This window comes from Puntigrus tetrazona, unplaced genomic scaffold (assembly GCF_018831695.1).
Source record: "Puntigrus tetrazona isolate hp1 unplaced genomic scaffold, ASM1883169v1 S000001111, whole genome shotgun sequence".
Taxonomy (NCBI): domain Eukaryota; kingdom Metazoa; phylum Chordata; class Actinopteri; order Cypriniformes; family Cyprinidae; genus Puntigrus; species Puntigrus tetrazona.
Genome location: NW_025048699.1, coordinates 1,070,001 through 1,082,500, shown reverse-complemented (window position 1 = coordinate 1,082,500; position 12,500 = coordinate 1,070,001). Strand labels below are relative to the sequence as shown.

Here is a 12,500-nt window from a genome sequence, read left to right as displayed (position 1 = left end):
TTTGGACAGTAGGAAGGGTTCAGTTTCAGCTCATGACAACTTTAAATGCATTTCTTTTTTCGTTCTAATACTTTGGCTTTCAGTGTTTGTGTTTTCTTGATGACTGTAAAACAGATGGCTGATGATCTCCTGATAAACATGCTTTTAGAAATAAAGAGCCTAGTGTCTCAATAATATCATATGTTTACTGTGAAATGGCTGAAATGGTGTTTTTCCAACTAAAACACTGCATACATTTAAATGCAGACAAGAATACTTGATACTTCAGTTTTTTCACTAAATTAAAACAACAAAAAAATCTATTTTAATAATAGAATTAACTTTTTACATTTTTAATAATAATAAGTTTAAATAACATGCATGCATGTATCTATGTATATATGTATTTATGTGTGTAAATATATACCATAGCAAACCTATGCCTGATTTATGCCTGATTTATTTATTTATTTTGTGCCATTAAGCTATATATGTAAAGTTGGATATACATACTGCTTTATTTAAGATATTGTAAACAATAATATGTCTCTGGAGCACAGAAGCTAGTCATAAGAGCACAGGGATATTTGTAGAAATAGACAGCAATATGAGTCAAAATTATACTTTTTTTTTCTTTTATGGCAAAAGTCATTAGGATAAGTAAAGATTTTGTTCAATGAAAATATTTTTTTACATTTCCTAGTGTAAATATATCAAAATGTAATTTATGATTAGTAATATGCATTGATAATACGTTCACTTGGAAAATTTAAAGGTAATTTTCTTCAAATAGTTGTATCTCAGTCAAATATCAAAGACAAACCAGACATCAGTGGAAAGCTATTTATTCAGCTGATGCGTAAGAAATGACCGCTTATAGCTGGTTTTGTGGTCCAGGGTCACATCATTTTGTTTTGAAACAGTGTGTTACAAAAGAAGCATTGAATGAGTTCTGATTTGATTTGTTGAGCTGGAGCCGATTTGCTGAAATTAAATGAACTTTCCAACAATTTCAGCGACTCCTAACTAGACTGCTGATGTTTAACAAAAATTCTCAAAAATGTTAAGCTTCAGATCGTCTGCAGTCTCTCCAGGTCACAGACTGCTCTGTATGAGTTCACAGACGTGTGTGTGTGTGTCCAGGATCTGATGGAGCTTCACCTGACCTACTGCAGTCGTCTGACGGCTCGTGGTCTTCGGACGCTCTGCAGCTTCAGACACTCGCTGCTGTCTCTCAGTCTGTTCGGCTGCTCTGGGGTCTTCTTCAGGAAGAGCGGTGCTCCGCTGGCGTCCGGCGAGGACGAGGACGAGGACGAGCTGGAGGAGCGTCTGCAGCACCACTCGGTCGACCTGGACTTCAGCTTCCAGGTGCACTGCTGCTGCAGTTCTGGGATTACGTACAGGCTAAGAGAGCTTTGATGGCGTGTTTTCTTGCTGCTTGAATTTAATCGGCAATTTAAGCCAAATTGGAGCTAATTTGGAAGTGGGATGAGCTTGGCACTTAAAAGCCAATGAAGGTGGGAAAAAGAAGGAAAGCTCACGGTGTAAATGTCCGGCAGGGTTTCAACCGTCTGCGTCTGCTGAACCTGGGCGGTCTGCCGGCGGAGGTGGACGTGGAGACATTGCTGCGGCCGCTGCCCGCTCTGACCTCGCTGGACCTGTCCGGTGTCCATCTGCCCCGGCCGGCCTTCCTCACGCAGTGGAGAGAGCGACTGGCCTCTCTGGTGCTGTATAACGTGGAGCTGACGGAGGACCTGATCCACACGCTGCTGCAGATGAGCAGGCTCAGGTCTCCCTCACACCAGCGCTAAAATATACAGCGTTTTAAGAAAGTCTCCTCTGCTCACCAAAGATGAATTTATTTCACCAGAAATGCTGCAAAAAATGTGAAATATTTAACAGCTGTTTTCTCTGTGAATGTGTGTTAAAGTTACATTTATTTCTGTGTTTTATAGCATCATTATTCCTGTCTTCAGTGTCACATGATCTTCAGAAATCTGCTTTACTGCTAAGGAAACATTTCTAATTATTATAATGTTGAAAACAGTTGTGCTGCACAGTTTTTTTTTTTTGCAAACTGTGATGCATTTTATTTTTCAGGATTCACAGATGAGTAGAAAGTTCAAAGGAATAAAAGTGACCTGATTGATTGAGTAATTCAGATTTGACATTTTAACAAATGTTCACATAGAAAACAGCTGATTTAAATTGCACTAATATTTCACAATATCACTGTTTGTTGTACGTTTGATCAAATAAAGGCTTGGTGAGCAGAAGCGAGAGAGTTTATCGGGTAGTGTGTGTGCGACAGAGAAGTGATCGGGTTCTTCTGTGTCTGCAGGCACCTGGATATCTCCAGAGAGAACCAGAGAACGTCAAAGTTCAAGATGACGAAGAAGATCTTGGGCAGCATCGTTCAGAGTTTGGTCAATCTGGTGTCTCTCGACATCTCTGGACACATCATGCTGGATAACTGCACGGTACCGGCGTTTGAGGATGCTGTCGGCCGGCCGAGGTGAGCACACACACACACACACACGTCATACCCTGTTCCCTCTGTGTTTGTCTGAGCATATGTGTGTTTGTTTTTTACAGCATTGAGCCGAGTAAGAGCAGCATTTACCCGTTCCAGGAGCTGAAGAGGCCGCTGCAGTTTTTAGGACTCTACAACACAACACTCTGCAACGTCACACACATACCTGCGTATAAGGTACTGCACTCACTCACTCACTCAATCTCTCACACACACACACACACATACACACCTTCTCACTCATACACACACAGACTCACTCACACACACACACACCTTCTCACTCATACACACACAGACTCACACACACACACCTACTCACTCATACACACACAGACTCGCTCACACTCACACAGGCTCACACTCACACATGCATGCACACACTCGCTCTGGTGCTCTGACTGTATTCTTGGTGTGTATGCAGGTCACTGGCTCTAAGAATGAGGATCAGATTCTGAACGCGATCGAGGCGTACACGGAGCAGCGACCCGAGCTCGCCCATCGGGCCATTAACCAGCTGTTCGACATTGCCCGGATTCAGCACTGCAGCCAGCTCCTGCGTGCTCTGCAGGTCACACACACACACACACACATCAGTGCACAAACACGCACAGACTCACAGTGCTGGTCACTTCACACTGATAGAAAGTAATCTTTTCCTATAAGTTTAAACTTATTTTTATCATTTATGCAAATTTTTACTTTTATAAAGCAGTTTTTCTAAAAGAGACTACATTTAATCGGTCAGTTAGATTAATAAGACAGTTGGGCTGAAGTCAGTTATTTATGTTATAATTCTAAAACTAGCAATATTTTTGGATCTGGATCTGCTTCAGAGGTCATGTGATAACCCTTCAAAGTCATATAGGTTAGTTTTACTTCTCAGTACTTCCAGATATTTCTGTTTTACTCAGCTTCAAAATAATGGTCGCTATTACCAAGTTTAGAAAAAATCATCTGAAAGTCATAGGATGGCTTTGGGGTCAATCTATAATATCCAGTGCGATGTGTTCATGTATCTCTGACTGTGGAGTCTGTCTGTGTGTGTATGTGTTTGCAGCTGGTGATCACGGCACTGAAGACTCATAAATACGACAAGAGCATTCAGGTGACGGGCAGCGCCGCTCTGTTTTACCTCACCAACACCGAGTACCGCAGTGACCAGAGTGTCCGTCTGCGCAGACAGGTCATACAGGTGGTGCTAAACGGCATGGAGCAGTACCAGGAGGTGACGGTGAGTACACACACACTCACTCTCACACACATTCTCAGACAGAACCAATGAAGGCCATTTCAAACACCAGGCTTCTGTGATCTGAGGCAGCAGTGCAGGATAAGTACACATCACTAAGTGTGTGTGCGTGTATGTGTGTGTGTGTGTTTAGGTCCAGAGAAACTGCTGTCTGACGCTCTGTAACTTCAGTATTCCTGAGGAGCTGGAGTTCCAGTATCACAGAGTCAATCTGCTGCTGCTGAAGATCCTGGAGCCGGCGCGTCAGGACGAGTCCATCCAGCGCATCGCTGTGCATCTGTGTAACGCACTCGTCTGTCAGGTTGACAACGACCACAAAGAAGCCGTCGGCAAGATGGGATTCGTTAAGGTTAGATGCTCAATGTTTCACTCAGTATTCATCATTCTATGTAACCCATCCAGTGAAAGTCTTGGTCAAGATTTTCAAGCTTCCAAAAATAAGATTACAATTATAATAACGTTATTAATCCATGTGAATCCAGTAGTTTAGTCCAAGACTTCTGAGGAGAGACAATGATGAGCATGTAGTGTAGGGCATTACCCTGAACCAGTGACGATAGTTTGAGGAGCTGTTTGTTGTATTTGATGTCTTCATATGTCTAATACCATCAATGCATTTCTTATTAATGCTTTTAAAAGGAGAATAGCATTAGACGGTTAGCTTGTAATGCATAGCATCTGTATCCATCTAATGGCTCGAATGGTTTTTGTCACAGACGATGTTGAATCTGATCCAGAAGAAGCTGCAGGACAGAATGGTGAGTTCATTACCGAAAAGGACTCATCACTGATTCATTACAAAAACACTCATCACCGATTCATTATCGAACGAGAATTATCACCGATTCGATACCAAATAAGATTAATCTCAGATTCGTTACTGAATGAAACTCATCACTGATTAATTGCAAAATAGACTCATCAATGATTCATTACTTAATGGGACTCCTCACTGATTCATTACGAAATGCACTCATCACCGATTCATTATGGAACAAGACTCATCACCGATTCAACGAGACTCATCCCTGATTAATTGCAAAACAGACTCATCAATGATTCATTATCGAATGAGACTCATAACTGATTCAATGAGACTCATCACCAATTTGATACCAAATAAGACTCATTTCCGGTTTGTTACTGATTGAAACTCATCAATGATTAATTGCAAAACAGACTCATCAATGATTCATTACCCAATGAGACTCTTCATTGATTCATTACTTAATGAGACTTTTCACTTATTCATTCTGTTCTTGATGCCTGTGTTGTTTCAATATCCCAGATATACAGTTTTCATTTTAATTTTAGTTTTGTGTGTGTTTGTTCAGTGTGATCAGGTGATGGAGTTCTCGTGGAGCGCGCTCTGGAACATCACAGACGAGACGCCTGATAACTGTCAGATGTTCCTGGAGTGTAACGGCATGAATCTTTTCCTGGAGTGTCTGAAGGTCCGTTCGTCACAGTTTTAGTTTATGTTGTATTCAAACTCAGCGTGGATCATGTTTGGTTTCTGCTCTCCTGCAGGAGTTTCCTGATAAGCAGGAGCTGCACCGGAACATGCTGGGGCTGCTGGGTAATGTGGCCGAGGTCAAGGCGCTGAGGCCTCAGCTGCTTACCAGACAGTTCATCACAGTGTTCAGGTCTGAAAGTGCTTATCTTTGGCTCTGTGTGTGTGTGTGAGAGTGTGTCTAAAGCCACTCCTCTCTTGCAGTGAGCTGCTGGACAGTAAAGCAGATGGCATCGAGGTGTCCTATAACGCCTGCGGGGTCCTGTCACACATCATGTTCGACGGCTCTGAGGTCTGGACCATGGAGGAGCCCAGGAGGTCACATGTCATGGACAAAATGTGGGCGGCCATTCAGAGCTGGGACGTCAACTCACGGCGCAACATCAACTACAGGCACGTCAGCCTCCAGAGTAGGGTTGGGGATTGAAAATCAATTCCAATTTCAGATTTGAATCTTTAAGGTCAGGAGTTGGATAATTGTTATAAAATTCACATTTCAGTTCGAACCAATTTCTGTGTGCACATCATTATTTTTAGCCAGAGAAAAGGAGCTGTTAAAAATATTTCAATCATTCATTCAAGAGATTTGTTCAAAAACACTGATTCATCCAGCAATGAAGCAAGTAAATCTTTAGTAAATCATTGAATCAATCCATTTTCTCTCTCTCTCTCTCTCTCTCTCTCTGACTCTGCAGGTCCTTCGAGCCTATCCTGCGTCTCCTTCCTCAGAGCGGTGCTCCGGTCAGTCAGCACTGGGCCACGTGGGCGCTTTATAACCTGGTTTCTGTTTACCGTGAGTATTTACTGTAACCCCAGAATAAAATAATTCTCAGAGTAACACTGTATAAGAACCCAGTAAGTAAATACAGAGAGAGACACCATTCAGCACTGAGACTCACTCACACACACTCACACTGTCTCTCTCTCTCTGGTCCTGTAGCAAGTAAATACTGCCCTCTGTTGATAAAGGAGGGTGGCATTATTCTCCTGCAGAAAGTTCTGGAGCTGGATTCCTCTCATCAGGAGACCAAGGACATGGCACGGTAACAACACACACACACACACACACCACCTCACACGCTCACAGACATACTCGCATGTGTATTGTTGTGGTTTCAGGTAATGTCCTGAAGAGTCACCTTCTTCTTGTACCTGTGTTATTATACATGTGTGTTACGTAAACAAATCAGATTTCATAGCAGAATGAAGTGTAATAATAACACTAAAAGAGCTTTTACTGGATAAAATTCAGATGACAGAAACATGAGGAGATTAAGTGAAACTAAATTAAAGATTTATTTGATCATCATTCTAATATGCCACTGCATTATGAATCTGACACTGATTCGTGTGTGTGCAGTAAAGTGATGGAGCAGTGCGAGAACTTCAAGGAGGATCCGATGGACACCAGCAGGTAAAGGTGTGACGGACACAGCGCCGGACGTCCATCTGCGTGATGCTCCTCACTGGCACTGACGGCACAGAAACACGCTTGTGTTCATGAGGAGGACCTTCACTGCTCTCCTACAACACACGTCTGTCACGTCACACTACAGTGAGCTCACGAGTGTGTGTGTGTGTGTGTGTGTGTGTGTGTGTGTGTGTGTCGGGCTCAATTCTGTGTTGCACATGGACAGCAGTGAGAGCTGCGTTATTCTAGGGGTGTTTTTTTCTGTTTTTATTTGTAAATGATAACATGCCCGAACGAATGAGCGTGCGTGCGTGTGTGTGTGTGTGTGTGAGGACATTCTGCTCGTGTCTTTATAAGGAACAACCGTGATTATTTGTCTGGAGGCAGAGACATGGATATATAAGCTTGACTGAATCTTCTCAAGGGTCCGTGATCGATCCCGAGGGAAGCGCTGGAAGGAAGTTCTCGTCTGAATGTTTTAATGGCGTCGCTGTAAACACTCCGGTGGAAATCTCTCGAGGTCCCGGCGGAGAACTCAATCACACACCTGTCATTAAAGCCATTCTCTTTTGGGGAGCTCATCATTCTTCTTATGTTGTATTTTTAATCATATTCACTTTTTATTTGCAATCTCGTGATGATCATGATCGACTGGCAGCGGGATCAGATGTTTATCTCCTGGAGCGACGATGATGATGATGATGATGGTTTATCAGACAAGCTTTGATCTGCGTTTTTCTACACGATTCTGAACTGCAATAAAACCATGATGTACTGAAGTAAGATGTCCACACAACACTGGGTGTAAAGAGAGATTATTAATAATAATAATAATAATAATAATAGTTGTCCAACACTCTGTTCCAGTCGTTATTTCTCCCAGACGGTGATGGTTATTATATTGTCTCGTCCCACCAAGTGTGTGTTTTTTTTTTTTTTCATTCGAAAATTTAAACACTTCTGGTGTTTTGTTTTGGGTTTTTTTGTAAAAGAGCCCTGTTATTCACTTCGGCAGAATTTAACAATATCTCTTACGGTCTTTTAAAAATTATTTTACCATTTAAAAAAAAAAAAAATCAAATACAGAATATTATGAAACTCCAATATCAACAAATGTGACTTCAGTGAATAATTCTTTTACGCTTTATTTATTTATTTTTTGTTGTTGTTATAAGTTTTATATGGAGTTACCGGTCTCTTAAAACACATTTGAATTTTTTCATATTTACAAACTTTATTTTAAAGGTTTAAAAGTGTTTGCTTGCAGAATCTTTGCAGGGGAATGTTAGATGAGGGTTTTCCTTGTTTGTATAATGCCATCTGTTGAAGAAAGAAAATGTTTGCACTCGATTCATGACTTTGTGGCTAAAGCCTGGATTTCTGAACCAAATTAAAAGCAGATCTGGACTCGAGCATCAGATTCTCTATGGACTGCAGGTAAGACTCAAGTGATTTAATAAAGGCAAGATTCTTAGGTGTAATAAGACTTTAAGACAAGATCTTCAAAAGATTTTATCCTGACAATGCATCGCTTTTTGTTTGCTGCTTGAAGTTTTTTAATGAAAAGCAACATTTACAAAAATAGTAAATGATTAATACTTTATTCGTTGTGTACATTTTATGACTTTATTTTCAGATAACGTACATGGACAAATCTGCACATGTACATATGCTGAAGCCTGAGCAGCACCACACGTTTAAGCATATGTACATCATTCATGATCAGGTTTTTATATATTATAACTTTTTTAATCTTTTACCTGTTTTCACTAATTTTCACTAATTACGTTGCTTAGTTACTTTTTGTGTAAAGTAATTTAAGTTACTTTTGAGTTACTTTTTTAAAATCTGTCCAGGGCTTATTCAGATGTTTATATATATATTTATTTATAGCCCTTTTGCACCAAAAGTAAATACATAGATCAAACTGATCACACAAAGTGTCTGATGCAGGAAAAGAAAGTTCAACACTACCCAACAATAATTATAATCAAATACAAATGTATCATTTTTGCTTATTAGTATAATTGAATTGGATCCTCACAGTTCAGTAGCAGAGACAAAATCTGATTAAATACATAAATGGTATTTGTCTTATTTAACACATTTTATTATTGCAGGTTTGTATAATAATATTTAGCTATTTTGATTGATTCTGAGGAACACTGATTGTGTTTTTGAGTAAACATGTTTAGTCTAGAACTACAGTAAGATCATGTTCACACACAACGCTGTGCACTTACTCCTGATTTCTCTCAACGTGGCAACCCCAGAGCTGTCAGTCAATACACAAGAAAAAGGAAGTGGAGATACTTATTTGAAAAAGTAACTCTGATATTTCCTTTTAAATTAAAAAGTAATGCATTTACTAGTTACTTGAAAAAGTAATGTAATTACAAGAGTTCCCCTGACGCTGCTCACGACAGACATCAAGAGTCTGGATGCCGCTCATCTGGTTTCCTGTCTCGATGAAGGTCGTTGCAGAGGTCACTCGTGGTCCGTTGGAGCTTCAGTAGCGTCCTGCAGCATATCTGTGGGGTTCTCTCTTGTAGAGTCCTGACCGCTGATCACTGCAGAGCTCGTCTTCTCGTCAGCATCTGGTGTTTCTGTCTCGTCCTCTATCTGGACCGGCAGCAGCGGGGTAAGATCCAGGAAGGGTTTGTGGGGTGGAATTATGGGTCGGATTGTGTTTGTTGGATCTTGGCTCGGTGCTGGACAAATTACTGACTTTGGTTTTTTCTTTAGGTCAGAATCTGTTGATTTTACCGCACCTCTGATGACCGTTGGCAGGTTTTCCTCCCACGCCGGACAATCCTCGCTTATTTCAACTGGTAAAAACTCTTCTGAAAAGTCATCAGCCAGCGATGGATGATCGCTCACTGGTTCAGACTTATTCGTTAAATCTTCATTTTTAAAAGTAACTCGAGGCGTCCTCACAACGTCTATCTTCTCCTCGTTCTCCAGCGGCTGGAAGTCAACTGGTTCACAGGGCGATGAAGAAGCGCTGTTCCTGAAGAAATCCGTGATCTCTTCGAGCTCTTCGGCCGGATCGTTCACTTCTTCTTTGTGGTGTATCTCATATCCGGCGAGGTTGAACGGGTCATGCCGTTCTTCGGGGCGTATCTCAGGAACGACGCCAGCCAGAGTCTCCACCTTGAGCACAAACTTCTCCAGATAGCCTCTGTCCTCTGATTCGGACTCTTGACTGTGGAAGGATTTTTCAGATGTCACGCTCTCAACATCATCTTCCTGTTTCTTCCTGGTTCCGACAGCCTCTGCGTATAAATCTGAGTAGAGAAAGGCCAAGGCTTTGGGCTCCTCGAGCAAATTGGGGTCGATGATCTTCGGAGGACCTTCGGGAAGGTATATGGGAGTGAGAACCGGCTCCTCGCTTCCAAACAAGGCACTTCCACTTTCTTTCAGAGAGGACTTGGAGAGCTCTCTTTGCTTTTCTCCAGCGCTTGCAGAAGACGGTGGCTCGCTTCCTCCACCGTAAAACACATCGTCCAAGTGTTCTCCAGAGATGTCAAGCATACTCACAGCTGAGCAGACCTCAGAGAGCCTTGTTTCTGCTTCATGAGGAACTGCTTTAACTCCTTCTTCTTCTGTGACCTTGTCCTCTGTTTCTTGTTGGGTTTCTTCTGCCGGTGCTGCTCCTGATGGTGTTCGATGGTCAAGGAGAGTGAACTTCTCAAAGTAGTCCTCGCTCATCTGTCCTCTTCGGGAGACTTGAAGAGGAGGCAAGGGGATCTGGACCACAGGTTCTGGCTTCAATAAAACTTTCTCTACAGTTTCTGAGTCTGGCTCTGGTTCGTCCCGGATCTCTGTGGGTTTCACAGCAGGCGTCTCCTCGAGGTAATACAAGTTATCTTCCAGACCTTTGCTCTCTTCTTCATCCACGGTGGAGAACTTCGGCGGAGCGATGATGTTTAGTATCTCGGATCCTTCGGAGACGAGGCTGAACAAACGCTGGTGTTTCTCTTCTCTCAGATCAGATGTCTTGTGCTCCTTGGTTCCTTCTTCTTGTGTCAGATTCGGGAGGGACACTTCCACCATGGCTGGTCTATCTGCTTCAGCGAGGACCTCGAGGCTGACCGGAGGAAGGGTCTTTAGTTTCTCAGACTTTGTCCTCCTCTTCCTTTTGCTCATCAGCTCTTCGTCCATGATGAAGAGGATCCTGCCGGCCGCTCTGGAGCCACAGCAGCTGAATCCGGGTTCACTGATCTCCGAGGCCCAGGGTGTGGAGCAGCGGCTAGAAGCAGTCTCCCAAACGATCCCGCTGTCCTCGCTTTGGACTGTCACCATGGAGAAGGACGGGTCCATCATCAGGCAGTGAAGCTTGGGCTTGACCGCACCATCCTGGACCACCTCTCTCAAACTGCAGGGTATTGAACATGAAGCACTTCATTACTAACATGCTGATGTTTGTGATCTTATGTTGGAAACATCATGCTAACTGTTTTTGTTTTTTTTAAAGAATTCTCTTCTGTTTTCCAACCTTGCATTTATTTGATCCAAAATGCTGCATAAGTGAATATGTGTTAAATATGTAATTTATTTCTGCGATTATGAGTGCATTTTTCCCAGGATTCTTAGATTAACGGAAAGATCCACATTTAAACAGTATACACTATACATATGAGTTTTTTGGGAAAGGAATAATAATAATAAAAATAGTAGCGCTGTCAAATTATTAATTTTGATGAATCGCATCAAATATATTTTTATTTACTTATGTGTATGTATTGGGTGTATATTGGGCTTATGCCTATAAAATTTTTCATGTTGCAATTAATAATGCATTAAATGCATTATTAATGCATTATAAACAAATATAATGCAGCATTATAAACAAATATAAGCAGTACACTTTGAGAAAACTTTATTTATTTTAAATGTAATCAAAATGAATAATTTGACAGCATATAATAATAATAATAATAAAAACATCTGTTTTGTTATAATAAATTAGAATATTATAGTGATTTCTGAAAGATCATATGACTGGAAAATAATTCAGCTTTGAAATCACAGGAATAAATTACATTTAACACATTCAAATAAAAAAAGTAGTTACTCTAGTGACAACTAGTGCTGTTGCTAAATAGAAAAAACCCAAACAAATTATTAATTTTTCCTCTTTATTCTTGATGAACACATCCCAGCAGCTAGTTTAAGAGCTGTCGCTGCTGAACGCAACACGCACCACACGTTTTCTCTCAGATCTCTTCATCTTTTCTGACCCGTTTCAGTGGCTACTGATGAGTTGACCCTGGACACGGTGGGGGGATGTAACTCATCTATCACACATTACATGCGCACACAGTTTTAAAGCAGCTGTAATCATGGCACGCACATAGTTTCTTTGTTGATCTGATATGAAGTGATGCAGAAACGTCTCTGGTTTGATGTGATCGTGAAGACGTTCAGCCAATACATGCACCTCTTGTCGAGAAAAAACAGAAATCGTGAGTTTTGACCTCACTAGCGAAACCGCTGGAAGTGTCTGACATGCAGGTGATTGTTTAACCTGTTGCTCAGGTCCTCCACCTCGTCGTTCAGCTGCTCCTCCGTCAGCGTGTCCTGAAGGACCATCATCTGGCTCTCCGGATCCATTATTTCCATCGCTTCCATTTTTTAGTGGCGGCTTGCATTAATCAGAGGCTGTTTGCGGGCGAACGGGTCGCTCTCTCCGTGTCATCTCAGCTGTGGGAACTTTCTCTGGCTCAGCATTATCTGTAAATAGCCTGATGCAGCGCCCCGTTTTCCGCCTCCGCTTGCATCTACTCGCAGGTGCCAGTCATCCGCAAAA

The 12,500-nt window shown here is 41.8% G+C and overlaps 3 protein-coding genes across 3 annotated transcripts in view; 2 read left to right on the top strand and 1 right to left on the bottom strand.

Annotated features, from left to right (window-relative positions):
• zer1 (zyg-11 related, cell cycle regulator) overlaps positions 1 to 7,542 on the top strand; it is a 9,504-nt gene extending 1,962 nt beyond the window's left edge. Inside the window, exons 4-17 of the mRNA XM_043234295.1 lie at positions 1,123 to 1,347; positions 1,539 to 1,768; positions 2,321 to 2,494; positions 2,575 to 2,689; positions 2,937 to 3,083; positions 3,573 to 3,746; positions 3,898 to 4,113; positions 4,481 to 4,522; positions 5,099 to 5,218; positions 5,295 to 5,410; positions 5,482 to 5,670; positions 5,973 to 6,070; positions 6,218 to 6,320; positions 6,638 to 7,542. Of these exons, the coding sequence (XP_043090230.1) occupies positions 1,123 to 1,347; positions 1,539 to 1,768; positions 2,321 to 2,494; positions 2,575 to 2,689; positions 2,937 to 3,083; positions 3,573 to 3,746; positions 3,898 to 4,113; positions 4,481 to 4,522; positions 5,099 to 5,218; positions 5,295 to 5,410; positions 5,482 to 5,670; positions 5,973 to 6,070; positions 6,218 to 6,320; positions 6,638 to 6,695 (2,007 nt within the window). The 3' untranslated portion in view covers positions 6,696 to 7,542. The remainder of the gene's footprint in view (positions 1 to 1,122; positions 1,348 to 1,538; positions 1,769 to 2,320; positions 2,495 to 2,574; positions 2,690 to 2,936; positions 3,084 to 3,572; positions 3,747 to 3,897; positions 4,114 to 4,480; positions 4,523 to 5,098; positions 5,219 to 5,294; positions 5,411 to 5,481; positions 5,671 to 5,972; positions 6,071 to 6,217; positions 6,321 to 6,637) is intronic.
• Positions 7,543 to 8,240: 698 nt separating this feature from the next.
• Positions 8,241 to 12,500, top strand: part of LOC122341010 (homer protein homolog 1) — an 18,036-nt gene continuing 13,776 nt past the window's right edge. Inside the window, 1 exon segment of the mRNA XM_043234297.1 lies at positions 8,241 to 8,414. Within this exon segment, the coding sequence (XP_043090232.1) occupies positions 8,407 to 8,414 (8 nt within the window). The 5' untranslated portion in view covers positions 8,241 to 8,406.
• The window catches only part of si:ch1073-398f15.1 (cardiomyopathy-associated protein 5), a 4,342-nt gene continuing 114 nt past the window's right edge, over positions 8,273 to 12,500 (bottom strand). The window contains exons 1-2 of the mRNA XM_043234296.1: positions 12,219 to 12,500; positions 8,273 to 11,066 (exon numbers count right to left, since the gene is read on the bottom strand). The exon at positions 12,219 to 12,500 is cut by the window's right edge and continues 114 nt beyond it. Of these exons, the coding sequence (XP_043090231.1) occupies positions 9,176 to 11,066; positions 12,219 to 12,322 (1,995 nt within the window). The 5' untranslated portion in view covers positions 12,323 to 12,500 and the 3' untranslated portion in view covers positions 8,273 to 9,175. The remainder of the gene's footprint in view (positions 11,067 to 12,218) is intronic.